General features: G+C 39.6%; 1 protein-coding gene across 1 annotated transcript; it reads right to left on the bottom strand.

Annotated features, from left to right (window-relative positions):
- Nucleotides 1–20,087: 20,087 nt before the first annotated feature.
- LOC137791168 (butyrophilin subfamily 1 member A1) lies at nt 20,088–25,531 on the bottom strand. The gene is made up of 6 exons (XM_068585924.1): nt 25,503–25,531; nt 24,391–24,452; nt 23,019–23,321; nt 21,938–22,213; nt 20,475–20,597; nt 20,088–20,134 (listed from the first exon to the last, which is right to left on the bottom strand). Exons 1-6 carry the CDS (start codon nt 25,529–25,531, stop codon nt 20,088–20,090), a joined length of 840 nt encoding a protein of 279 aa, XP_068442025.1.
- Between the last annotated feature and the right edge of the window lie 1,271 nt (nt 25,532–26,802).

A 26,802-nucleotide genomic window follows, 5' to 3' on the forward strand; every position in this document is an offset into this window, starting at 1 on the left:
GTGTGTGTGTGTGTGTGTGTGTGTGTGTGTGTGTGTGTATGTGTGCGTGTGTCCACTATCTGTGACGGACAAGGAGCCCTCTTGTGGTACGCTTATCTCTGTCATTCTCTCCTCTCGCTCTCCAGCCCTCACACCTCATTTCAATTCTCACAGATTGTTTTGGTCCGCGTCATGAGTAAATGATAGCCTGGTTCGTCCCTTGATAGGCTAGTCATGCATTTTTTCCCTAATAAATAAATAAAAACCTTCTCAATGACACTACATAAGCAGAAGTCATAAAACTTCCAAGCCACACGCAATATGTTATGTAATCTATTTGTTGTTTTAAATGGATGAGATGAATAAAAGTGTATTGACACACAGACGTAATCAAACCATTTAAAACGACACAACGCATGTGTGCAGGATATAGAGACATGTCTGTTTTCTCCCCTTTTAAAATGGATTGTTTCAAACAAACTCTGTGTTCAACCAAAATGTAGCTGTCCATGCCAGACTATTGGACAAATGAAGACTTTTCCTTTCATATGCTTAGGCTGTAGTTTAATTCTCATACATCTGCCATCCACTCCTTACGCACGCTCACTCATAATTTCCTTCCTGTCATTGTCAATCATATTATCAGCTGTTGAGCTCAGCTGGTCTCCTCTATCCAAGAGCACAACGAAACAATGACATGTGCAGCCTGTCATCTTGCCGCTCTTTTTAAATATGAATGTCTCTCCACCTTCAGTACATTCATGCAGCAGTTATGCATGCCTCCAACTCCTCATGTCCACGCAGTTTCTACAAGATTCAACAGCTTCATCAGCTTCATCATCTACCACCACCACCACCAGGCAAAACTAGCAGTTAAATAACAAATAAAGACAATAAATAAATCCCTGCCTACAACCAGGCATGATGCCTTCTGCACGGAACTTTCAAGAAAGCAAGAACATCCAGTAACTTCAGTCATCATATGACGCCTTTTGACACGCTCGATGGCAACATCAGCTTAAGGCCGCACTGGAATTCACTGGCCGCACACAATGTCCCAGTTTGTTGTGTCTGAGACAAACAGCAGACTCACCAACAGGTGCCTTTTATTACCCAACCACTGCCAGTCACGACATTACCAGTCCGGCTGAACCAAGTCAGTTCAACCTGGTTACATCATTGTCGTACACAGGAGCCAGGTCCAAACCACTAAGTGTTGCCATATCTTTTATTATTCTATTTACGGGCAAAACCTGTTAATCTCAGGCAGGGAGCTGATCCACACTACTACATTTGTATTTGTTTACATTGAGTGTCCACTCCAGAATTACTTTGTGGTGTGGACAGCCAGAACTGGTGAAGTTTGAAAACGATGAAGTGAAAACCTGCGTCATCGTGTGGAAGACCCACTACTTCCACACCCATATAACGTGATCCCTTTTCCAGGAGAAAGACAAACACGCAGGTCGAGCAGTGATTCATTTCAACATGGATGTTGTCTCTACTAGCAGCTGGTGGGCAGTTAAGGTCTGCATTTTATAATGCTACTGCCGAAAGGCGGAGGAAGCAAGCTGCTATTGGACCGATTAGTGAGCGGCGTGTCCAGCGTCACTATTCGTCACACGAAGCGGTTGTCTCAAGTCAAGTAATCTACTTCCTGTTTACTGCACGCCTACTGTACGTGAATAGTCATGTGATATTTGGTTTTAGGCGTGTTAGTATGAAACGCCCGTGTGGATGTAGTTCTTTTTAATGTTTCTTGTTTTATGCATATATAATGACATAGAAGATAGAACAATATGGTTTTCTACACAATACAATAGAATGATTATATGACACTGTCTGCAGAACCGTTTGATGGGCAGATAAGTACTTCAGTTATTTGTTGGCAGGATGCAGTTTTGGCTTTAACCTTTTAACCACTGGCCAACTGGTTAAAACCTTTGTTTTTCTTTGTTTTTTCCCCCTTTCTCTCTCTCTTATTGTTTTTTGTTACAGAATGTGGAGATTTCCCAGATGGTGACGCAATAATTTATTGGGTATCTTATTGCTCTGCAACATACCATATGTCAATCTATGGCATCAAAGAAAATCCATACTTTTCCCTGCAGCCGTTCTCTTTCACTGCTCAGAGTCTGTGTAAATGCAAGCATCTCTCTTCAAGTTAATTATTATTCCTTTGGCAGTATTTGTGTTTTCTCTTCCATTTCTTTAAGCTCTTTTGTATATTCCTCACCCAGTGGTTGCTTGACACAAATGTCTTGTAATCGTATCAATGACCATAAAACATCCAGAAGTTTCTTCACACACAAACAACACCAAATGGTGGTACTTTATATTCCTGTAGAAGTATGGCAGTAAGTGCATTCACAATCTAAAATAAACTAATCCAAGTTCACATAGCGTCTAATCTCCACTCAAAGCTCTTTCTTTACCAACAGTCACCTTCCCTCTCCATTCACCTTATTAGTAACTGAAAACAAGGCGATTTGGATGATTTGTAGGCTGTCGGTTATATTTGTGTGTGTGTAATAAAATACTCTGACTCCACTAAGTCTGCACTCAGCTCACTTAGAGACTGCTTGGACCCTCTCTGTTACCTTAAGTAAGTGCATAGAGGGGCAAATATAAGAGTGTCTGTGTTTGTATGTGGAGGTGGTGTAGTTCATATATAGACACGTTAGAGCTAAACTATGACTTTATGACGAATTGTTCTGTCAGTTGGTTAAGGGACACCATGGCCGTGACCCCCACCTCTGCAGACATGCTGACAAATGGAAACTTTGTACTATTTTCAAATACACTTTTAAATGTCATGTGCAATTTAGCAACGTTAAGAGCCAAATACTTAATATGGGAAGTTATGTATGTAAAATGAAAGAAAGTAGACTTGGGCAAACTGTGAAGCTTGATTACAATAGATGCATGTAGCGCCAGTTCATGTGTAGGACTTAAGACTGTTTCCTGTGTGCATTAATCATTTGCTTTAACTCAGACTATATCATCAATTGACAATTTTTACTATACATTTAAAAAGAAAAGTTGTTTGTTCGATAAATAATATGGTTAAATACAAATGTTCCTATCTACTCTTCCTTTCAATAGATAAAATATCCAAAGTGTCCAGGCTCAATCTATCTTTCGCTTGATAATACTGTGTGTGTGTGTGTGTGTGTGTGTGTGTGTGTGTGTGTGTGTGTGTGTGTGTGTGAGTGTGTGTGTGTGTGTGTGTGTGTGTGTGAGTGTGCGTGCGTGTGCGTGCAAAGAGTATATTAGCTTTCCAATTATTTCTGCTGGGAATAATTAGGCTGCTAGTGGGACTACGAGAATCCAGGGGTCATAGGTCACCCCTCCATACTTCCCTGTCGTACACACAGACACACAAACTCCCCCGCCGCCAATAACTCAAAGTTTCATCTTTCAAACTATAAAATTAAAAATAGTCGCTGCTACTCTCAAGATGTATGAAAAACAAAAGCTAAAGGATAAGAATGGTTACTGTTTCCATAGCGACAACTAATCCTCCTGCCTTACAGGGGGGGGGGGGGGGGGGGGGGGTGATCACCAGAGGGGTCAGTGGGAAGGTCAGCAGGTCCTGGTCCCATTTAGGGTGATGCCGTGGGAGAGAATGATTGAAGGGTTGACATCGAGGAAGCCTGAAATAAGAGCACCTTTAAAGTGTAGTGTTCCTCACTGTACCTCTGGAGGAGATGAAATATTTGCTTTGCAATATGATCGGCAGAAGAGGTACTGTGACCCTGAGCCGAATTATGTTTGACCTTCATGTCTTTTCATCTAGAATAATTATATCTATATGTTTAGTGTTTTTCCACACACTCTCAAACCAGTGGCCACGGGCTTGGGGAGCAAAGGTTAACAGCCCTGACACACACATACAGGAAACACCTGTGTGCACACACTGATGGGTGCAAGCCAATTAGGGGTCATGGTGTGAGGAAGTAGTGACAGAGATACTGCAAGGACGAGCACAGGTTTGTATATGAATATGTGTCAATGACCTTTGCAGGTTTCACTCTTTTATTTTCAACCGTAGGTGTGTGTACGCATACAACAAAAAAGGGAAGTCATGGTTGTCGGGGCTGATGTCACGGTTGCATTGGGAGTGGTGTTGAGTTTTCCTGCTGATGTCAGAAAGCGCTTTAAAAGAGTTTTGTCCTCTAATCTCAGGGCTATCAAGAACAATTCAGGACAACAAAGGTGAAAAGAAATGACCTCAGCTCCGACGGAGACGAGTAAAAAGCACAACCCTTGTTTACAAAGAGCGGAGCAGCAACGGAATCATTCTCACTATGTGTCAAGTTGTAAATGATATCTTTTCAACTTTGAATAAAACGTCTCTTCACATAACTCACGCCTGTCAAATGTCGGATGCTGACGCCTGCTTCCGTCAGGTGTTGATGAAATGTGGCTGCTCTGTCATGTAGACATGACACCATGGGTAGTCTGTGTGTTGACCTCGCGTCAAGGGTTTATGTCCGGAGCGGTGCAGGAGTGAATGAAGACACCATATCAGACGGCAATAGCAACAGATCACACATCGTGGATCATCACTCGTCGGCCGTATGAATGTTTTGACAGACGAAATGTTGGCAAGACCTACTTTCTGTAAACAGGATCATAAATGTGTTTTTGCTCGATATCAAGTCTTTCGGTGTTGAGTTTAAGTGAAAAATTGAATTTCAGACCTGCGTTGCCATGTCAAACATTTGGTGTGTTGCATCTCTATGTTACTTTTGGATGAGTCATAATGATGTGATTGTGTAGCGAGAGCCTATAAGGGGAGGGGGGGGGTTATAAAAAAAGTTATAAAAAAAACAGCCTGGTTTCTTTAGCGCACCAAGTAGCCGTTGCTAGGATGAACACAAACAGTAAACACACGGACAGGGCAGCGAGACACAGAGTTGAGTGAGTGACATTGTAAACTATGCCATAAACACTGTTGTGATATGAATACACGTGGTAATTTATTGTGTGGTTGTGTGAAGGGAGAAATATTCAACGGCCGAAAAAAGAAGTCTTTTAAGAACTTGGAAGGACTCTGAAATTTAAAAAGCGGGAGAGCATGCTGCTTCAATGAGAATGTGCAATGCAACTCAGAATCTATGCCAAACTGTAAACAAAATAAACCTCACTGCGCATGCAGGAAGATATTAGTCACATCAGGTGAAAGCGTTGCACAGTTTTTGCGTAATTTGGGAAGTTTCTGGGGAAGTTTTTCGTACTTTCTTTCTGCCAGGAAAATTGGTTTCACTTGAAATCCATTGTGAGTTAAATCATACTGAGTCTCTGTGAAGGACAACGGTAGTGATGTCCAGAGAGACGAGAAATGCAAAGACCGCTTCGGTGCTTATTTTCACTTCAACTTTTTTGATTTAATGAATTTGCTTTACGAGTGAGAAGTGAATATGGAGCAACGTGATAAGTTCCTGAATAACTTTAGATCTGGGATTTAACGGTGTTATATTCCTTGATACACTCCTGCTCAATACTTGGTCTAGATTTAGGTGTCTTGACAACACTGGATAGTATTTCAATGAATCACAAGGTCCTGATTCGGTAGTGACTCATCCTCGTATAACTCTAAAACAGCCATTTATGGGCACAAACTACTAACCGCTCATTCATCACCTATTACTATATCATTAGTTACTATTTTTTGTGCAACCTCAGTTTCAAGACACATCATACAGAGTAGCTACTAAGTAGTCCATCAAAACACAATATGATTATGACAAATAGCAACTTATTTACTTCATTCACTATTAGTTCAAAACAAATCAAGTGAAGTGGGATTCTCTACAAAATGCAATCATCGTATTAAGAATGAATATATATATATATATATATAAATATTTATCACATCTGTAAACACAGTAAGATAGAAACCTCTATCGCGGCGTCTTCATGAGGATGACTTCAACTGCCGACAGTTGGGGTGGATTAGTAGATTCCTGTGATTGGCTGAGGCCCGACGCTCACCTGGCCAAGGTTTTCTGAGAGGTGAAAGAAGAGAGGCTTTTATTGGCTCACATTTCACTCAAGTACAAGAAAATATCTGTAATTACTTAGAACAACTAAACAGAATGCCATTAAAAGCCTGTTAATACACAGATTTAAAATGCACCATTGTACTTAGTAGGACAGGAGGTGGAGGAGACGACAGAAGCCTCCTACACTATACCTGCAGGTATACTCCCCTTCTCCTCTCTTCAGCCCTTCCACTCTGTGCCTCGTGGCTGTGAGGTGTTGTCCTTCAGCCCATCTTAGTAGAAAGGTAGACAAAGAGGATAAGTAATACAATACATGAAACCTAATACAGGTGTAGGTCATGGTAGTTTATCATGTGTCTGTCATCCTGAACGGGGCAAAAAAAGAAATCCTGCAATAAAAGTCTAATTTTGATCTTGTTGAATGAAACCCTTCAAGCATGCATGTAATTGTGCCTCTTTCACTGTATATAATAATGTATAATCATAAAATAGGTCACAAAAGTTGCACAGCCTTTCACATTTTTACATGGATTTTTGTTTTCAGAAATGTACTTCATTATGTCTTGATTGGGGAATGGGCAGAATTAAAAGAGTCTTAGAGGATTAATCTTGTATATTAAAGTGTGGATTCTATTTATTTTAAGCTTAGGTCATTGTTTCAATTTGTGATGATAACATTGTCCTTACCAAAGTCATGGCAGAGATCAAAGAAAACGTGCCATGACATCACCACAAATCAACTTGTCAACAAACAACGGTTTCGTCAGGTGATTTTAATGATTTTTTTCGAGCTTCGATTGAGAGGGAGGTCACCCGTGATACCTGTATGAAGTCCTCGCTGCACAGGAAAACTGTGTGTGCAAACAACTTTGGTACTTTGGTTGAATTTCTGGAAAATTAAATAGGATAAACAAGGAGCAACAACTAGCCTGAAAGGTATTTAAATATCCAACAACTAAAACCTCTCAGACTCACAAATTACTACTTTGTATCAAAATATTTAATCCGTACAAAAACTGAAGTTTTCCAAGTTCTAAAAAGCAAAGTGTCTGACTTTGCAGATTTTGTTCCAGTGTCCAGGTGAATTTTCCAAATGGATCACGCTATGCATCAGCACTTGGCTGATGGGTTATTCAGATTTGTTGCTACTGTTGCTGCGCAGTGACCCAATAATGCCTTCATTAAATTTGACATCTGGACTCAATGTTGAAAGAAGCTGAAGGTTAGAAACTACAGAGAGCCTTCAGCAGTGAGCTACTCATTTGAGCACCCGAGAGAACATTGAGGTAGATAAATGTGAGTATGGCATAAAAAAATTTTTTAAAAAAAGAAGAAAAAAAGATGAGGAATGAGAAAGTGAGGGAGTAAAAAAAAAAGAAGAAAGTAATGGAGGTAGAGAAAGGTGAGAGGAGCCGAGAGTCATCTGTGGTTCCCATGGTCCGGAGAATGAGCTGCTTGTACTCACATGGTTGAATGTGTGTATGTGTGCACATTTGTGTGTGTGTGTCATTAGAGTCCCCCAGAGCGCAGAGACCAAAGGGGTCTCACTGTGACACCTATTATCCCCCCGAAACATGACACACCACCAGGGAGAGAGACCGAGAGAGGGTGGGGGGGCTGCTTTTCACTTGTTTCTCCCTCCATTAGAGCGACTGTTTGCCTGTCTGGCTGCATGCTCGTGTGTGTGTGTGTGTGTGTGTGTGTGTGTGTGAATGTTTTGGCATTTACCAGCATCTGCTGTGTGTGTGTGTGTATGTGTGTGTGTGCACACACACTGTCTGAAAATGAGACTGCCCTGTAGTAAGAGTTTATGTCTGTGCGTATGAACTCCCTGAGTGCATATTTCTGTGGTAGGAGGTGAAATGTAGCAGATCGCTGAGCTGTGCCAGGTGTTTGCCTTGGCCACACTTCTAAGGCCCTGACACACATTTTACAGAATCCACAGGGAAATAGCGTTAGAGGTTGGGGGGTTGGCGGTTTCGTATGAGAAGTGAGAAAAGTTTAAAGGAAAGGAACGGGTTCTAAACTTCTTCTCCCCCTGTGCCGCTCTATTACAGTATTCTCTAAAATTCATTAAAGGCCCAGATTCTTGCACTCCTTTTGCACTTGAAATTTCAGTAATCCAGGAGCTAGATTTGATTTTACTCTTGCACTGAAAGCAACACTTTACTTCACTGTGATGTTTTTTAAGCAGTTATAAGCAGTCAGCAAATATGAAATACTTGTATTATTACAGACTGTAATGCACATGTGAACAGTGTATTAATGTACAGTATTTGCCAACAATTTTAACTTATACTGTTTAGACACATATTATATCCCAATTTTCTGTTTATACGAGTTATGGATGCCAATGAGGAGTTACAGTTGTTAAAAATGCATTAGTGTGTTAAAAAAACATGTTAACATGGCATAAATCTGGATGGTTACAATAAGCAGAGTATTGCCTTAAATTATTAGCAAATTAATACACAGCATTTAGATGTAAACAACACACTAACTGTTACATACTTTGGATAATAATGTAGATGTAGTGGGTTGTTTTGAGTTTGCAACAGGCTATGAGGTGTGAGAAAAATGAACGTGTTACTTTAATTGCATTTAGGAGTTTACATGCAAAGTATGTGTACATGTGGCTGGTAGGTTAGAAAACAACCGGTGTAGTGATGGCAGAGATGCTATTCGAGTTGTCAGGAAGTGGAGGAAGTGGAGGAAGCTTTGGCGGTCATGGGTGCTAGAATGTTTGGGTGGGGTGGGTGACATAGGTTGAGGCTGTTTGTTGGGGATCCACTTGAGACATTTTAAACCCTGGCTCCTCTCTTTCTAGAGGCCTTATCATATTCCCTAAAGACTGCCAGCAACAAAGCAATACAGAGCCAAAAAGTCTGGGGGGGGGGGTGTATATTTTTTGCAGAGGTAAGAGTTCAGGGGGGGTATAATGGGTCTTGAGGGAGAGGAAGGGGGCAGGAATGAAAAAGGCACAGGGAGTAACAGTGTGAGAATGTAGATTGCAGAGGAAAATATGTGAGGAGAGAGGAACTCCAAATACAAGGAAAGGAAAGTAAAGTGGAAAGGGTAAAGGAGGGTATATGAAGAAAAGATAAAGGGAGGAAGTATAAAAACGAAGGCAAGGATGAAGGTAAAAAAAGAGGAAAGAAAATTGGGGCCCATGGCTGAAAGTCAAAGTAACCCCCTTTTTTGTCTCTTTGTCTCTCTCTTTCTTTCTCTGGGAGCCGTCAAAATAATGGATTGTCACGCTAAATGGCCGGATACAAGAGGGCAAAGGGGTTGCCTGAGCGGGGGAGCGTGGAAGGAGGGGGTAATTGTAGGAGGCGGGGGGAGAAAGGCCATTTGGATAGACAGGGGGGCGGACAGACTGAGGAGTTGGGTATGCTTCCAAGTCAATTTATTCCTTATTATTAAGAAGCGCCGCCAAAAACAACGTGAAAGACTGATTGTCATTTTGATTTCCTAGACCAGGTTTTCATCTGTTTCACTTTTTTTTTGTTCTGAGTTACTTTTGGTTTTGTGAAATTACTTTTAGAAAAACAGTGGTAACCCACAGAAACCTCCCATCGACTTCAAGACGTCGGTTTTGATTGACGGCAAACACTTTTTTTATTTGATAATGCATTTTCAGTGGTTTGGCTCAGCCTCCAAATCATGTCATATTTTCATTATCCCAGTGTTATTGTGTAACTTTTCTTTTTTGGGGGGGGCATTTTTGGGAAAGACCAAGAAAGCTTTTGGTTACTCTCAAAATTCTGGACGTCTCTTGTTTCTTATGAATATAATTTGGCAGTCTTTAATATTTTTGAACATGTAAAAATGTGTCTTGGCTGTTAAAGTATTTTGCACAAATCTTTCCTGGCTCAGCAGTGCGCCAGAAATTTGGGGGATTTATATAGCTTCTGGGTAAGATTTAGTGTTAACTTGTGACTAGCTACACAACATATGCTTTCCCCATCAGTAGCACATTAGTGTCTGTGGTTTAAAGATAAACTATGTCCTCCTCCACATGAACTACTCCCTGTTTGTTCTGTGCAAATTTCTATGGCTTCTAACACTGCCAGATAGTCCACATGCTGGCTCTTTGGGGACTTTTTTTTCCCAAACAAAGATACCTGCCCACGGTAAGAGCGTGTGGTTATTAAAATTTTAAGAATGTTTTTCCAAAGCGTTCCTCCAGAAATGGTAGCCAGATCACCAAGACAACATATTGCAATACAAACACAATGGCAAAGATTTAGTGTTTTGTACTACAATGTTTTTATAGCTGTGTTTCTCAATAGTGTAACTATATTGCCGTCACAGTAGCTGTTTTGCTAGAAGCTATATATGTGGATCATGTTTTTTTTTTTAAAACAGCTTACGCTTGAATATTTTTTCGTTCTCCCTCCATCTCCCTTGAAAGGCTTCAAATCAATGAGTGCCTTTTGATGTATATTTGATGTATCTCAATATCCAAAGATCAATACATCTCTATTGTTATTCTTTGTGACAATCCAGGATCAATATCTGACAACAAATTGAGGGCCTCAAGCAGAGAGTGTCCTCTGTAAGTGTACTTGTGTGTGCGTGTGTGTGCGTGTGTGTGTGTGTGTGTGTGTGTGTGTGTGTGGAAGAGAATTCGGGGAGCGGGAGAAGGAGAAATTCCCAAACAAAAGACACTTGGATAATACACAGTAAAAGGGTTCTACAGTAGATAACAGCTGAATTTCTTTTTTAAACTAAATGTGACTATATAATGCTTTGTAATTTCTCACCATTGTTCGTTTATAATAATAAAAAAAAGGCCCTTAGCCAACCCAGGCAATAAAGATGTTGGCCTTATAATCACTCAACATTTGATTTGGCGGAAAGGTATGCAGTTTATATTTCAAATGTTCGCCAACCTCCCCTCACACACAAGTATGAAAACAAAAGGGGAAACTTGGGGAAAGAAGGAAAATTACAGTACAGATAGATGTAGTGAAGGATATTGTATATATTAGACATATAGCAGATAATACAAGTTTGAACAGGCTCAAATAGACACATTTATTGCAATTGGGCTACAGACGAGGCTACAAAGAGCACAGCAGACAAAACCTTCTTGTTTGATATGCCAGACTGTAGTATCTCTCATCATAGCAATTTTAAGATTAAATTTAGTTATGAATAAGATGATAATGACATCTGTGTGCAGGATCATAGTGTCAGCACTGATGTCCGTCTTGTTAGACTGAGCGGCACACCCGATGTAAGCAGAACTGTTATACACCTTCAACACAGTATTGAAGCCCAATATTATTTTCACAGTCTAACAACAGCAATTATCTTACTTTATTGCATCCAAATACATTGACTGAGCCCTAAAAAAATCATGTTAAATATTTATTTAATGTTTCCCCTTTTACTTCTTCACAGATGTGGATGAAAAAAGGGAAAGGGTCTCACATGAGCACTATCAAAATCTGATTTAGAGTAGACAGAAATTGTAGATATTCCCCACTCTCTCATTATAAATTCTCTGTATCCCAATATTCCTCCCCATCCTCAGGGCTTCTGCTTTCCCTTGGTCTGTTTGCATACAACATGCTTTTGATTTACACCCAGCCCCCGGAGTGTGTGTGTGTGTGTGTGTGTGTGTGTGTGTGTGTGTGTGTGTGTGTGTGTGTGTGTGTGTGTGTGTGTGTGTGTGTGTGTGTCTGTGTGTGTGTGTTCTTTTTCCTTCTGGCCTCAGAGTGAATGTCTGCGTGTCTGGGTGCTTTTGTCTCTATGAATGTATATCTTTCTCAGTTATTTTCTGGCTTGTGAAACAGGAAGGTGAGGCTGAACTGTGTCCCATGGTGACATACTTTATCAATGTCTATTGTACTTCCAGAGATTTGTCTCACTGGGACTGTTGGGAGAGTCGGCCAAGCATGCGTTGCATTCCCCTCCCTTTCTGCTTTGAGAAAGATGAGATGCTGCAATACCTTTATAATGGATTGATGGTGCCTGTGGGCTGTTCAGATTTTGAAATGCAACCAAACATGGTCTCTGTACGAAGTTTCAAACAAAGACACTGGTTTCTTTCTGGGCATTTATTCAAACAAGCATCATCTTTTCTGTGTAATAGCTCCAAAGAAGACCAAAGTTCTCATCTAGCAAAGGTTAGCTCTGGCAAAAACCATGTTTGGTTAAAACCCAGTTCAGAACAACACACAAAGGAAGCATCGATCTAATCTTGTCTCTTATCTTACATTGACCTGGACCTCATATCTGGTATAACACCTAATGACCTGTGGCTGTGCACAATTTATTGCCGCTGATTTGCACAGATATAGGAACCAACGCAATGGCATCATTGTGAGAAGGGACTGCCAACCCTGAAAATATTTCAAGCACATTTTCAACAATTTCTGCTTTTGTATACCGATGACGACATGGTCTTCTCCGAGGTCAGAAGGGCTGCATGAAGCATTTTTTGCGTTTTTGTTTGAGCCTTACATTTTATTCATAGTTATCAGAACTTCAGTTTGAATCTTTTCATGACAGCTGCGATGATGACAGGTGACTTGGGCGGTTAGTTGCATTCAGGAAGCAAAAGGAAAAAAGACAGTAGCCACAAATGTTTAAAGACTCTGAATATAACACAATGGGTGTGGTAAGGAAGTTGCCCTATGCATTGTCAGCCTTTCTCTGTTTTCCCTTCTCACTTTCTCTAGCAGTGAGACTTTAATGCTTATTGTTGCGTAAATGACAAATGGAGAGACAACTTTTCTACCCACACTAACACAATAAATAACAAATTATGACCTGAGTTTGATGCTACAAGACATATTCTGTTGATAAAGATTCTCTGAGATTTGTATTGTATTTAGAGCATTAAACTACTTAATTTGCTATTTTCCTTACTTGTAAAGATATAGTGGAGTAAAGCCTACCAATGGGGAGAGAATGGAGGCGCTCTACCTCTGCAGAGCTTCTATGTGCTTTGTTAACATAACTGAAGGGATGCATATGCCTTATAGTGTGTGTGAGTAAATGGTAAATAGAAGGTATTTGTTTATCACTTCTCTATTCTTCCAACAACCCAAAGCCCTTTAACACTGCATGTCATCATTCATCCGTTCACACTGATGGCAGGGGCTACCATGCAAGGAGCCACCTGCCCACCAGGGCTACCTACTCATTCACACACATTCACAAACCCCCTTTGGGGTTAAATGTCCTGCCCAAGGACACATAGACATGAACTAAAAGAGCCACAGTCATGCCCACCCTCCAGTTCTCGAGTAAACACTGTTAGCTTCATTAAAACTGTTGTCATTGTTTGCACTGAATTTTGAAATTAGCATGTTTAACTAAATGAAAAGGGCATTTCCTTGAACAGTAGTCATTTTAGGACATCTTCAGCTGCTCAGTTTAATGTTAAACTACTTGACTGTCTGAAGCTAAGATGGTACATTGCTGACTTAAGCATGTTCACATACCAAGAGTTTGCATATTCACATGCATATTATAAAGTAGTTATGTTTCTTGATACCAGGCAGTAGCGGTTCCAAGCAATAATATAGGCCTAGTGCAGAATGGTTGTGTATGGGAGAAAGATAAGCTCTGTATCTGTTTATAGACCAACAAGTTGTGGTCTCTCATAGCGAGAGTGTATGAAACATGTGACTATAAAATAGTGTCTGCATGAATAACTGAACTGCTCCATTACATGAGTTAATTATACTTTGTTGCTTTTTCCATTTGAAGGCCTCGTGGCCTGCTTAGCCTATACCGGCTAATAACTGTGGGGTAGCGCTACACTAGTAACTGTCTCGCATAAATTAGCTCACAATTTTGTGCTTTTGTAGAAAAACATTCAGTTTCAAGCAAGTTTCAGGGGGCAATGCAAGCAAAAATAATAACTTTTTATTATTTTAATTTATTATTATTTTAAAAGATAATTTTCAATCATTGATGTTTGTACGTGATGACGTCATCGCCATGTATCCACTAACTCCAATTTTCTTGTGAGTACAACTGCTTTTCTAAAGGAAAAGACAAATCATTTTTGCCCGTTGGGTGGTTTTCTCTCTCTATGATTGGTTCCCTGCAGGGTGAGTAATTTTCCATTTACATGTGCTGCTTTATGGGCAAATGAAATATGTTACAGCTTTCTTCAAACTCGGCTCTGAATGAATCCTTGCCTTACAAGGTTTGCTTGAGTCATAATTCAGTAAATCAAACACAGAGCAGGGCACCTCTTTCTAAAACATCTACTCCTTGTAAAACTTGTTAAAGTACCACACCCCATTAAAAACCCATGGGAAGAGTGATGGAATTTATCAACATATTTGTGTATTTATGTGTATTCTTGTTAGAAATCTGTATAATAGTTATTACTTCAAATATAATTAACTTAAACATTCAAACAGTGTGTAATAGTCTGAAGGAGGGCAGCTTTAAAATCCAATCTGAGAGTCTCGCTCAAATATATTATTTTGTCAAGTTAAGAATTAAAACCCGAATCACACCCACATGAGTGCACACAGTCCCCACATATTTGCATGCATGTGCATGAGCATACTCACACAGCAAATGCAAGCAGTACTAAACAAAGGTATTAGTGCAAATGCATTAGTGCAGTCATGCAAACAGCGGCTTGTGCACTACAAACAAGTGTGGATTCCCTGCCAGGCTGTCTTCAGGCAGCCCTCTCCCTTGGAAACATACACACACACACACACATAAAGAGGGAGAGTTTGTGCCCGCTCTGTCCTCGCTGGTCTATTTCTGAGGCGACGAAAAAATGATCAAAGCTATGCGACCAGAGTCCAGGAATGACCTTCTAACTGTCTCAGGTGTCTCTTATTACAAACACAAATACACACATGCAAATACACGCATCTTCATCACTCTCACATGCAAGCTCATACACAGATCATTGTTCTGATGCATACAGTAGAAACACATAGTCAAAAAATATTTCTACTGTACATAAAAACTGTCTTTATTTGTGTCTGTCCCTCAGCCACATTAGCGTCTGTCCACCCTGTCCTTCTTTAGGTTGCTCACCACGTCTGGGGCGTAGAGATACAGGTTGCCATAGGGACCTGTTGGTGTCAAGTATCCCCAGCTTGCACAGCATGTCAGCCACTTTTCTTCACGTCTTTTCTCAGTTTCAGCTGTGTCCTCTTCAGCTACAGTTCTTTGATCCGAGCACACGCAGAACACACAACTATTTTGTATTTCACATCTCTTTATGTATATTTCTTTTTTGCAGCAGCAGCAGCAGCTGATATGCAGAAGAAATACTGCATATTTAGGAAATCACTGGATAAATGTCACACAGCCATTTCCAGAGTTCATAGATACCATGCAGCCACCAACACACAGGAATGCACGCACACAGCAAACCGATTGATCGTCTTTCAGTGCCATAATTTAAATATACTTAGTATTTACTGTCAAAACTGCACACCTGTCCATAAGGCTGCCGATCTTCATTAATTGAGGATGTTTATTTTTTATTATTTTTTATTTCATTAATTGAGGATGTTTATTTTTTATCTGAAAACATTTGCTAACATTACATTTCTTGATTTGATCATTCATAATTCAAACAATATAATGTCTTGGCGCTGGCAATCAAGAAAGAAGAAAATACCCCAGACAGGTTTTATTTATGGCCCAATTTAATGAATTAAGATTATTCAGTTTCATTGCCTTGTTTACAATAATGCCTCTTTATTCTACAATGTCTTCCATATTATTATTATTATTATTATTATTATTATTCATGTGCATGAAGCAAATAAGCCATTAATCTGCAATTCATTGCTGCATTTGCTTGCAGTGTAATAGAAAATGTCACAGTATCCAGACAATGTCAGGCTGTGAAACATCCATCTGCAGTTAACACACAGTTTTAACGTACTGTGGACCAGCACATGTTGTAAATGTAAATGTTGTAAGTAACAAATATCTCGTTGTAGTGTGATGTCACTCAGTCTTTCACAACACGCATTCGAAATACTTTTGACAGTCTTTGATGTTCAGCCTTTGCAGAAACATGAGGCTGCCAACCGTCTGCAGCCAACTGGGCATCTTACCCACCAATCCCTCTTTTCATTGGCTCACCTCACACGATCCTCCCACGGGACAGTCGGCTTCAGTGTGATCACCTGTCTGAGAACAATGTCTCCTGTACAATTTAACATGCGCACACTCGCGCACACACACACACACACACACACACACACACACACACACACACACACACACGCACACTGTGCGGGAGGTTGTTTGTGTAAAAGTAAAGGTCACATCTTAAGCAGTTCTATAAATAATCAAAGGAGATGTGACTCTCGTCAATGTCTGCTCAGATTTTTTCCCATCAACACACACACACACACACACACACACAGACACACAAAAACACACACACACACACACACACGCACACTACTTTCGGTATTGGGTCATGGCCTGGTTGAAAAGGCCTTGGCCAAGAACTGCTTTGGTGTATCGTCATTACAGAGAGGTGTCAATAGTTCTGACTGGCTCCGAGCCAGCAAACATCTCTCCCCAACTTGTTTTAAGCTCTTTCAACTCTCTGCTGATGGTTTTTGGCTCAACCAAAAGCGGCCCCACACATAAACACCATTCATTTTTCATCTTCTGAACAAGAGGAATTTAGCCATTGGTCCACAGTGGTTTTCAACAGTTTCATAAACCTGTTATCAAGTTATATAAAGTACAGAAAGCAATTATTCTTCGAGAAATATGCAAATTCCTCTCATGAGCAACTTAACAAACCTTTCTGTTTTAAAAGTGTAGCATCACAAATAGCTACTCATGTATTGTTGCATTGGTATCCCCTCCCCAATGTCTTTCTTTATCTCCTCTTCTTCTCTCTTGTTAGTGTTCTTCTCCCTATCTCAGGCCTCAGGTCATGGGTCAGAAAGCACAGAGGTGATAAATGCTTCCAGGTCACCTCTCCTGTCTCTGGAGGTCAGGGAGAGGGTTTCTGCAGTGACAGCAACAACATGATCACTCAGCTGAACCACCAGAGCTCAACCTCTTGACCTGCTCGGTCCCCCACTGTCTCGGCTCTATCTGCCTCATTCTGTTCTTTTCCAACTTCCCATCTACCAAATACATCCACTAAAATCTACACACGATTCCTTGCATGAGAAGGGAACAAACAAGAAGGTCTTCTATAAAAGTAAATCAAAGTTATTGATGTTTTATGACGCTCTCAAATTAAAATGCCAATGTATTTTATGTTGAAGGTTCCACACGATGTTTAATTTTTTTTACACCACACACACACATTCACATATGCACACACACGCACACAAGCATTTGTTACTGATGTTATTTTGAGAACATTAACAGTCCAATCTCCCTCATGCTGATCAGCTCCACTCACTCTCTGTGAATCGATGCCTTGTGCTCCGGCTCCCCGCACTAAAACTAATCTAGTTGACTTTCATAACTAGTATAATCTGATTATAAATCCCCTGGTATGGACGCCAAACAGCACAGTGCGGCAGAGGTCGCACACCACTTGCTGAGCCAGGACTGTTCTGGCTGAAAAGGTTCACCAATAAGCAGATTACACACTCTGCTGCCCAACTGGAAAACAGAATAGTGTGCGTAGATTGTTCATAAGTATTACATCTATTTTCTTTGCATAGACCTAAAATGTATTGCATGGTTAAGTCATTTGGAATTAGCGGACATTAGTTAGTATCTCAAATGCCAGCGGTTTCCTCATCTAAAGATTTTATTGATTTGTAAAGTAATTTTACAGTTTATTTATACACATACAAGAAGTATTCCAAACTTTTATTTCAAGCTAATTAAGTGCTTTGTTTATAATAGATATTAATAGAAGATTAACTTTTTGTATTGTTCTTCTGTGCAGTCTGGTTTAATCTTTTGATGTCGTTTCCCCCATTCCAGTATTATACTTCTGCCAATATATACCAAAATATACATTTTTCTGGTCTGATTTTTGTATATTCAGTGGTAAGTTTTAGCGTTAAGATTTCCTAATGTAGCTCTAGCTCATGTTATATTTAAGCGCCTCATATCCTTTTCCTGAACCTCAAATTGACTCATGTTTATGTTAGAACCAAGTCTGACATGTGGTGTGTTTCTCCTACAGCCACCACAGAGGAAAGTCCTCCCTGGTTTGTTTGGGTTAGACAGCAGAGGAATGAGGGAGGGAGGACAGAGAGATGGGGAGGAGTGGGAGGTGAGGGGATGATGACAGGGAATGGCGAGGGGGTGAGGGGGTAGAGGGGGCCTTTGGCAATGCTCTCTGAATTTTAAAGAGGGAACAGAAAAAGATGTGGAAGAAGGGGAGTAGAGAGGTTCAGAGGACAGAAAGAGTGGATTACAAAAGAGGAGAGAAAGATGGCAGAGGGAGAGGAGCAGAGCTTGTCTGGGGACCGATGGAGCAGAGGGGAGGATAATTCAAGGGACGAGAGGAGTATAGCGGGAGCGATGGAAGAAAAAATAGAAGGGAAGCGAGGAGGACAGGAAGAAGTGATTTTGTGCAATGAGGGGATACAAGGGTGAAGGTGAGAAAGAAAACTATGGGGAGGATAGATGTAGGGAAGAGGACGAGGAGGGCAGTCAGGGACCTCGGGGGTTACATTCCTGAAGTGCAACCAGCCCAGTGCTGCTCTGCTGCCCAATGTAAACACAGGGCAGAGAGGTGGACTGACAGCTTGTCACAGCGACTCATGAGACAGAGAGAAAGCAAGCGAGGGGGAGGATAAATAGAGGGGTGTTATGAAATATAAAAAGTGCAAAGAAAGAGAACAAGAATATGACCAAGAGTGGAAATAAAGACAAAGATGTATATCTTTAATGATAGCAATATCCTATGTTAGACAGGACATCCTCTTGTCTCAATACATCCAAATGAGCACATGGCTTACATCTCTTCCCCTCCCTCTTTTGATGTGATCGCACATCTGTTCTACAATCCCTCTCTCAGGGCTATTCATCCTTCTTCTGGCAGGTGACCACATATCGAGGTCAGCAAGACTTTAAATTGCTCTGATATATGACATTGTTGCCTCACAAAATGTGATCAGGCTCCTCAGATGTTATACACACAACACTAACCACCAATCAGCCATAACCGCGGATTGTTTATAGTTCTAGTACGGCATCTAGTGGCAAAAAAACTGCATTGAAAATAAATTAGTTGGGGTTATGCTGTATAATGAAATACCAAGTCTTAATGTAAAGCCAATCTACTGCAGTCAAGTAGGTGAAAGGTTCACGGTGCACAATAAAGTAATTACACAAGGTCAATCTATTGTATATTTCAGTAATGATTTACATTAATGGCAACGAGGAACATAACAGCCATATTAAATGAGAACAGTCACCTGAGAAAAAAATGTCAAAAGTTGCAAAGGAGACCAACATTATCCAAAAGTTAACGTCAATTAATGAAGAAAATGTATACTTCAGAAAACAAAGTCATGTGCAAACAGTATTTTTTCACAACTTTTGATAACTTGAAGTTGATGCCTCCTTTTTGATTGACAAAGCTAATTAAAAAGTGAAACTAAAGTAAACTGAGTAAATCCAAAATAGGATGTACAATTTAAAACCAAAACAGGTGAATACTAATGTTTACAGTTCTATTATGGGCATGACATAAATTAATACAATTTTAAAGTGCAAAAAATAATTATACTGTATCAAAAAAATGATAAAACACAGTCCATAAATGTGTAACAGATCCCAGTTCGGCCTGTAGAGGTCAGTGCAACAGTAGAAATTACATAGTATTTCAAAACTGTTGCTTACAGGTTTTCCCGTATCCGACAACAGTTTCACAAACCATTGGAAAAGTCTTTTTTTAGAGAAGTAACCTATTCTCAGTTCTATGACGCACTGTAAATTACCGTGGAAAGGATACTGATGACGAATACACTTAAAAGATCACTTAAAAGGTCACGAGTGTCAGCAAAATGTTAGGATCAGGATTTCATCTGTGAGTGACCGACTATTGCCTCTGGCTGCCATGGCTATCACAAATGCATTTTAGTTCTAGATTACATAGAACGGTCACAGAAAAATAATCGGACCTTCCTCTTCACAAATTCAGCCCTCAAGGTGCCTCTGTGTTTTCATTGAGGGCTGTTTCCTCGCTGGAGAAAATGGAAAGGAAAAAAAAATAGGAGGTTACAAGACTTTGGCATGATGTACAACTTATAAATATAATTTTTAGCCATCATGAATTTCAAAATGTCTTCATTGCAATTGTGCCTTATGGAACTTTGTATGTTGGCAATTGCAAACATCCACTTACTCCTGAGATCCATTTTGTTGCCTCACAGCTCCCGCTGCTGGAATCCAACATAGAAAGTACTGTTAGTTTTTCTCTCTAATACTTAGTCATTTGTGCTGTCATTGTTGTATTTTTACAAACAGATATGCCAAATGTGTGTAGCACAGCTATATTGTGACAATCCTTATACATGTCCATACTTCTCTGTCCTCTCCTGCGATACCACCTCCACAGGAATGCCAACGCGCTAATGAAAGCCGCCACGGCAAGGATGGCTACTGATATCATCGCATAAGGAATATCAGGTGGATCCTCGGGGGTACCTTCAGATGAGGACAATGTTTATTAAAACATTAACTGGCACACTATATATAAATGTGTATATATTTGCTTTCATAAAATCGTTTTACTCTCAATGGTACATGTCGATAGTAATGGTTTTTGTTTGCTCTGGTTTTAAGATATCCAAGTCTGAAATTCAAACTGCAATTAAGATGAATTTAACTTTTTAGTTTGTGTTTCACATTCTTAGAAAAATCATTGAATTTAAATGAGTTATATCAACAGGTACACGTATTATTCCAATTAAGACTGTTTCATAGTGAAGCAGAAACCTGGACCAAATCTTTGGCAAACTGAATTATTTTGTGTTAATTCGGACATACAAAAGAATAAAGATAATGTTGGTATTTGCTTAGACTAAAGCACAGTATACAAAAATAGATAATGATAAATGAAAAAGTCAAGCAGTGTTTTGGTAGAAGTGTGAATAAGCTGATCTACTGAACAATATGGCTCTCGGGTCTCTCAGAGAGCTGGTTGACCGTCACTTTGGCTGATACTGAAAACTTAAATTGGACAGATTGATTTGCTAAAGATATGCATAGTCTCCAGATGATAATCTTTGGTGAATTTTCCTATGATGCCATCATAGGTCAAAATCTGAGTTGGTCAAAAACTTGCCAAATATCTGAAAACTATTGATATTCCCATGAGCCTCATCTGTAGCATAGCTGTATGAAGGGGACAGGACACAGAATTGAAGGCAGCATTCAGTTCATTCCTATGGAAATTGGTCAGTGAAGCCACAAATTTGATAGTGGGACCATAAGTGCACTAGCATTTAACGGAGGTGGGAAAATAACTTTGGATTGGGCTATTAGTGCATTTTACATCTTTTAGGACAGAATTATTGAAATAAGAGGTACACAAGAGTTATTCCACTGAGTAACAGATCTCTCCTCCCCAATACAAATAAAAGTATTTTTTGGCCTAATGGCTTCAAGTGACAGACACATAAATTGTTATGCCCCTATGTTTATTTGGAATTAGCAAATGTTATCATGCCTACATCCTAAAGTGAGATGGTGAACATAGTCCTCACTCAGCTGTTTAGCTTTTGTTTAAGCTTTAGAATCACTTCACAGAAACACAAACTTTAAACTCTGTCAACTTTGTGAAAATCAAACATTAACAGAATGTAGAAGGATGCAAAAAACACCCTCACACATTCCTTTAACAGTGGCTATAAAAGGAGATCTATGCCAAGGAGTTTTGATTGCCTTTCACACTTCCCAAAGCTTGCCCATGCGTTAAAAGTTTAAAACAGAGTTTGGTGGCGAGACCATAGGGACTCGTCTTTTTGAGTTAGTAGCGTACTCACAGACTGAGACAATGTCTGAGCTCACGTTGCCCACAGAACAGCTGAGAAACGTCAACTTTTCATCGGAGCAGTTGACGTTTGCGGTGCTGGAGATGTTGAACGTTTTGGTGTCTGGATAGCTCATTTTGCTGTTGTTCACCACCTTCGAACTCCCCGGTATGTGCCACGTCACCTCAGAGTCTGGGTAGCCGCCATGTGAGGTACATTGCACGAGACAACTAAAGGGATGGTTTTGATAATTGCAGTGGACTGAGAGTGAAGGTTTGCTATAGTTTGCTAGAAGTAAGAGACAGAGAAAAAAAAACAGCAGTGTCAGGTAGTAGGACTGTAGGTTATATAGCTAATCACATTTTCAATGGTGTAATAGGTATTCCTATAGAGCAAGCTCAAGCTCAAGATCACAAACTCACAGCCAATTCTCCTTTACTGAGACAATACATTATTGCAATGATTTTTTTCTGGCTTTGTTATTTTATTTATTTAGCGAATGCAAAGTCCTTAAGCCAAACAGTTGCCCCCTAGTCTGCTGTATGAAGGGTGACAAATCCTCCGTTTTGTTATTCTACTGAAAGCATTTAAGTCTAGTGGTCCTGAGATGGATAACCTGAGGAAAATGTCCCAACTTTTGGTAAAGGACAAACTGGGATGGACTCCAGACTGCTCAGACCCTGAATAAAAGGGCTTGGAGAATGCAAGTCACAAATTGGTCTGTGAATCTGATTTCCTTTCCCACGATAAAGGTTCAATACTTGTGTCGTAAGGGATTTCTTAGACTTAGCTGGTTAGGTATTGTGAATATGTTTTTTATTCAAATGTCGGGCACCGACGTTGTCCTTTGACATTCCAACAAAATCATCTGAGATTGCGCAAGTATTTGATAAGCGCTAACCCCGATTTAGATTTTGTCAAATAATTTTCACCTTCACCACTTTCAGGTGAAAACACAAATTTTCACCTACAATGCTAGAAATGAGCAAAGTGCTTCGATCAGAGTACTTTACAGACAGTATTATTCCGTCATTTAAAGTTAAAACTCCTAACAACTTAAAACACATATAATCAAATACGTTTGTATACATACCTGTGATATCGAGGTGTAGGTGTACAATAGGTTCCAATTGCGTTTTGTCATTGTATCGGATATAGCACTCATAGTCACCTCTATGGGAGACGTTCAAATTGTACATGAGTATTGTCGCCTTGTCAGGATGCACTATGGTGTTATTCCACTGATTGGATATATTTCCTAATGCATGGTAGCCGTTCACAAATGTTTCGCCCTTGTGCAAGTACAACATTGCCAATGTTTTTTTTTTGTCAAAGGCGCAGTGGAAGACTACATTTCCACCAACCATCCCTCTGAGCTGAATCGAAGCAGCACTTTCTGGAAAACAATGTAAGCGAGAGAAAGGGTTAGAGCATGCTGGGAAAGCCTTAATGAAACAGTATGATATTGTCTAAATGAATACAGGCAAATTGTGTTTCACAGAATGTATTAGTGAGAAGCATTTTTGTAAATGTAGTTAAATTTTAAAAAACGTACGCACTGTTTATGTAATTGTTGAACTGATTAATGACATGTGGACTATATCATGAGAAGCAGACAATACAATTAAGAAAAAAACAAAAGTTGTGTTCAGTTCAAAAAGGTTTGCCGTTTTTATGTTTCATCTTGAATTAAACATAAGCAATAAATGATGAGTAAAAAGTTCTTACTTTTGGGCTGTTGGGGTGTAAAAGTTTTTTTGTTCAGGTTTTTTTTAGCTTCTGTTTATGACATTAGGAGACATCTCAGTTCCTCTTCAGCCGACTTTCCCTTTAAGTTTTGTGTAATATACACAACAAATAGAATTCCGTTCATGTTGTACATTATCTAAAGGTCACAATATCGAAAGTGACATTACACTGAGTAATACACAGGTCTTTTTTTTTATTGTCATCTTGTATTGATGTTTTTGGCCGTCCCATCCATGTTTCAGTTTTGATCTTCCACCAACAAAATACTGTCTGTGTCTTTAGCTTGTCACATTTTGCTTTCTTCACTAGCCTCATTCGTTTTGTCCGGGATTTATGGGCCTTAAAGTACCATTGCTTCTGTATGATGACGTGTTCCCCAGTGAAATAGAATATTTGAGCGGTGTGCAGTTACAAAAAGGGAATTAAATAAAATCCTTTACGTTTGATTAGATTGAGAAAAAAGTGTGCAAGCTTAGAACGTAGTGCGACACGGGGCCACAGAGGACTGTGACTCCACACACACCTAAAAGTTGCAATTTGATTGAGAGATAAATGTTGTGCTATTATTGGTTGTAATTGGTTTGTACCAGCTTACATAATCACACAAATTAAAGTGAATTTTGTTCTGTATAGCAGCAGAGTTGGATAACTCGACTTGTTTCACTATAAAACCAAGAGACCTGATATTAAGGCCCTGATATGACAGAACCGCTCACCTGTGACAGCAGAATGCCACGTCATTGTCAAAACCAGCAGCTGGAGAGAAGGCATTGGGATCCTGAGACAAGAAGAAACACAAATTCCTTACATGGTTACTCAGGTAACCCTGGGGCATAGCAATGCCAGTGACACATGAGATGCCTACATGCATACGCAATTTGACAGATAGGTATTAAAAAAACTGCTTTCTCAGCTGGGCCTATGCCCAGAAATTTTGATGAGCCACACATGCAAATATTGAATGAACCTGCCTTCCTCTGCCACCAACTGTCAATCTTTCTAAAGCTGACATGACTCTACTATTAAAACAAGTACACACTAGGTAATTAATATGAAACCCTACATGAAGTTCAGCAGCATGAACATATGAGTATACTACTGAATGCATCTAGGTGCTTCAATCAATAGTTAGAATTTAGTATGAAACAGAGTGAGGAGAGTTGTTGAAAGAAATATTGACACAATACATTTCACTTTCAGTTCTCAGTACACTTGCCCTTTTAGATAATGTGGGTTCATGTTACGTAAGTGTTTTATCACTGGAAGCTCAGTTGATGACCCGGCTATTACACATGCAGCAATAGCTCCGCTGAGTGACGCAGGGTCATAAACTAATTGTGTTATTGTCACATTGTTATCTAAACTGCTCAAAATCATGAAGTAATAGGAAATGGCTGAGGTACTTACAAAAAATGTGTGTTGCAACATGATGCCTGTTGAAAATAGAAAAGACAAGTCAGTCAATCACTAAAATAGGATTGATTATCTTTTGATTTGATGTCTTTTAAATCAGTGTACAGTAATCAGCGATAGAAAAAACACTCTCCCAGCCAGCTCCCATGAAACCCCCACTGATTCTTATAAGTTGGGCACACCTCAAACTCTGCGTTCAGACAGTAAACACGGCCTCTTGAATAAACTCGCAAACAAAATGAAATCTTATGTGAAATATCTTGCTGGCTCTTAACAAAGTCTTTCAAAGGAAAATAATGTCTGCGACCCTGACATTATGCTTCCTCTATCTATCAACAAACTAGATAGAGGAAAGTCCCAGTGCGGATTCTGATAAAGCCTGTTCATTTTGCTGTGGAGGAGGGCACATTCCTACCTGAACACTTCAGATGGTGCCTCTTTCATTTTGTATATGGTATTACAGAAACCAAGTGTTGAAAGTATGTGGTATTACACATATATGTGGTATTACAGAAACCAAGTGTTAAGGTTCTGCATATTTTCTGTTTTAGTGAGTACACAAATGTTGTCTAAGATAATAATGTTTGAAGCTACTAGCCAGCTACAACTTAAATCTCAGGCAGAAAACTGTCTATGAATTGTTTATTTGTAGGCAGCAATGTAACAAGGAAAGGGATAATGAAAGCTGTTTGCCAATCACAAAATGTATGACCTGCCTTCTTAAACACTTAGTCTCACTTTACTCAAGAATACATACACAGTCTAGAAATAAATTACACAGGCTACTTTTAGCCAGTACTTTTACTAGGACAGTTGTTTTAATTGAAACATTGTGCCCAAGACACAAATTCACAGACTGAGTACTTTTTAACAAAAAACAACATTTAATAAAGGAATCCTAGGGGGAAAAACATGACATACACCATGATTCATAAAAAGCAGCAGTGTTTTTTGCCAACTGAAACCACATGTGAGGAAATTCCCAAGGGCGGTGTTTCTACAACAGTGCTCTAATTGGTGTCTACTTTCTGTTAGTGTGATACCAGATAATAAGGATCGCACATGAATAGATATGACATTCTTGACTAATTATTAAAATAAACAAAAGGCATCATGTCTTCTTCCGTGCTGACTGTGATATATTTCTTCATAATTTCTGTGACGTGTCTGTTTGCTACACCAGTAACTAAAGTTACGAATCATACAATATAAAAAAATGACACTTTGTACTCTCAGTTCTTTGTGAGAGCTTTTCTTTGCTGCATGAGAGATATTATGTCAACTCTGTGGCATATTTTTGAACCTTTAATGAACTAAAGATATAGCAAAGCAGAGAGGATTGATTGAGCGTTATGATTGACTGTGAGTTATGTGTCACTAACTTTGATCTGCTATGACCACACCAACAGTTACATAGTAATTAAGCTTACACAGTGAGGCTGTATCTAAACAGAGATTTCCACATGACACAACATGATATACAATGCACTATTTACTCGGCTGCATTGTTTCGAAGCAATAAACACATTCCTGCCTTTCGATGATCAGATACACTACGATACCACTCTCCGGTTTCACACATTCATTTAATCTTTTCTCACATTGACTTCCCCGTCTCTCTAGTGTGGGAGCTGTCAGATAGTTTCTGTTCATAAAAATATGAGAGAAATTTTTGTGTTCGGTGAAACTGATTAAATTAAGGTGAGAGACTTATT

Source organism: Clinocottus analis, unplaced genomic scaffold, assembly GCF_023055335.1.
Source record: "Clinocottus analis isolate CAN_PGR_092001 unplaced genomic scaffold, fCliAna1.0.p SCAF_2, whole genome shotgun sequence".
Taxonomy (NCBI): Eukaryota; Metazoa; Chordata; class Actinopteri; order Perciformes; family Cottidae; genus Clinocottus; species Clinocottus analis.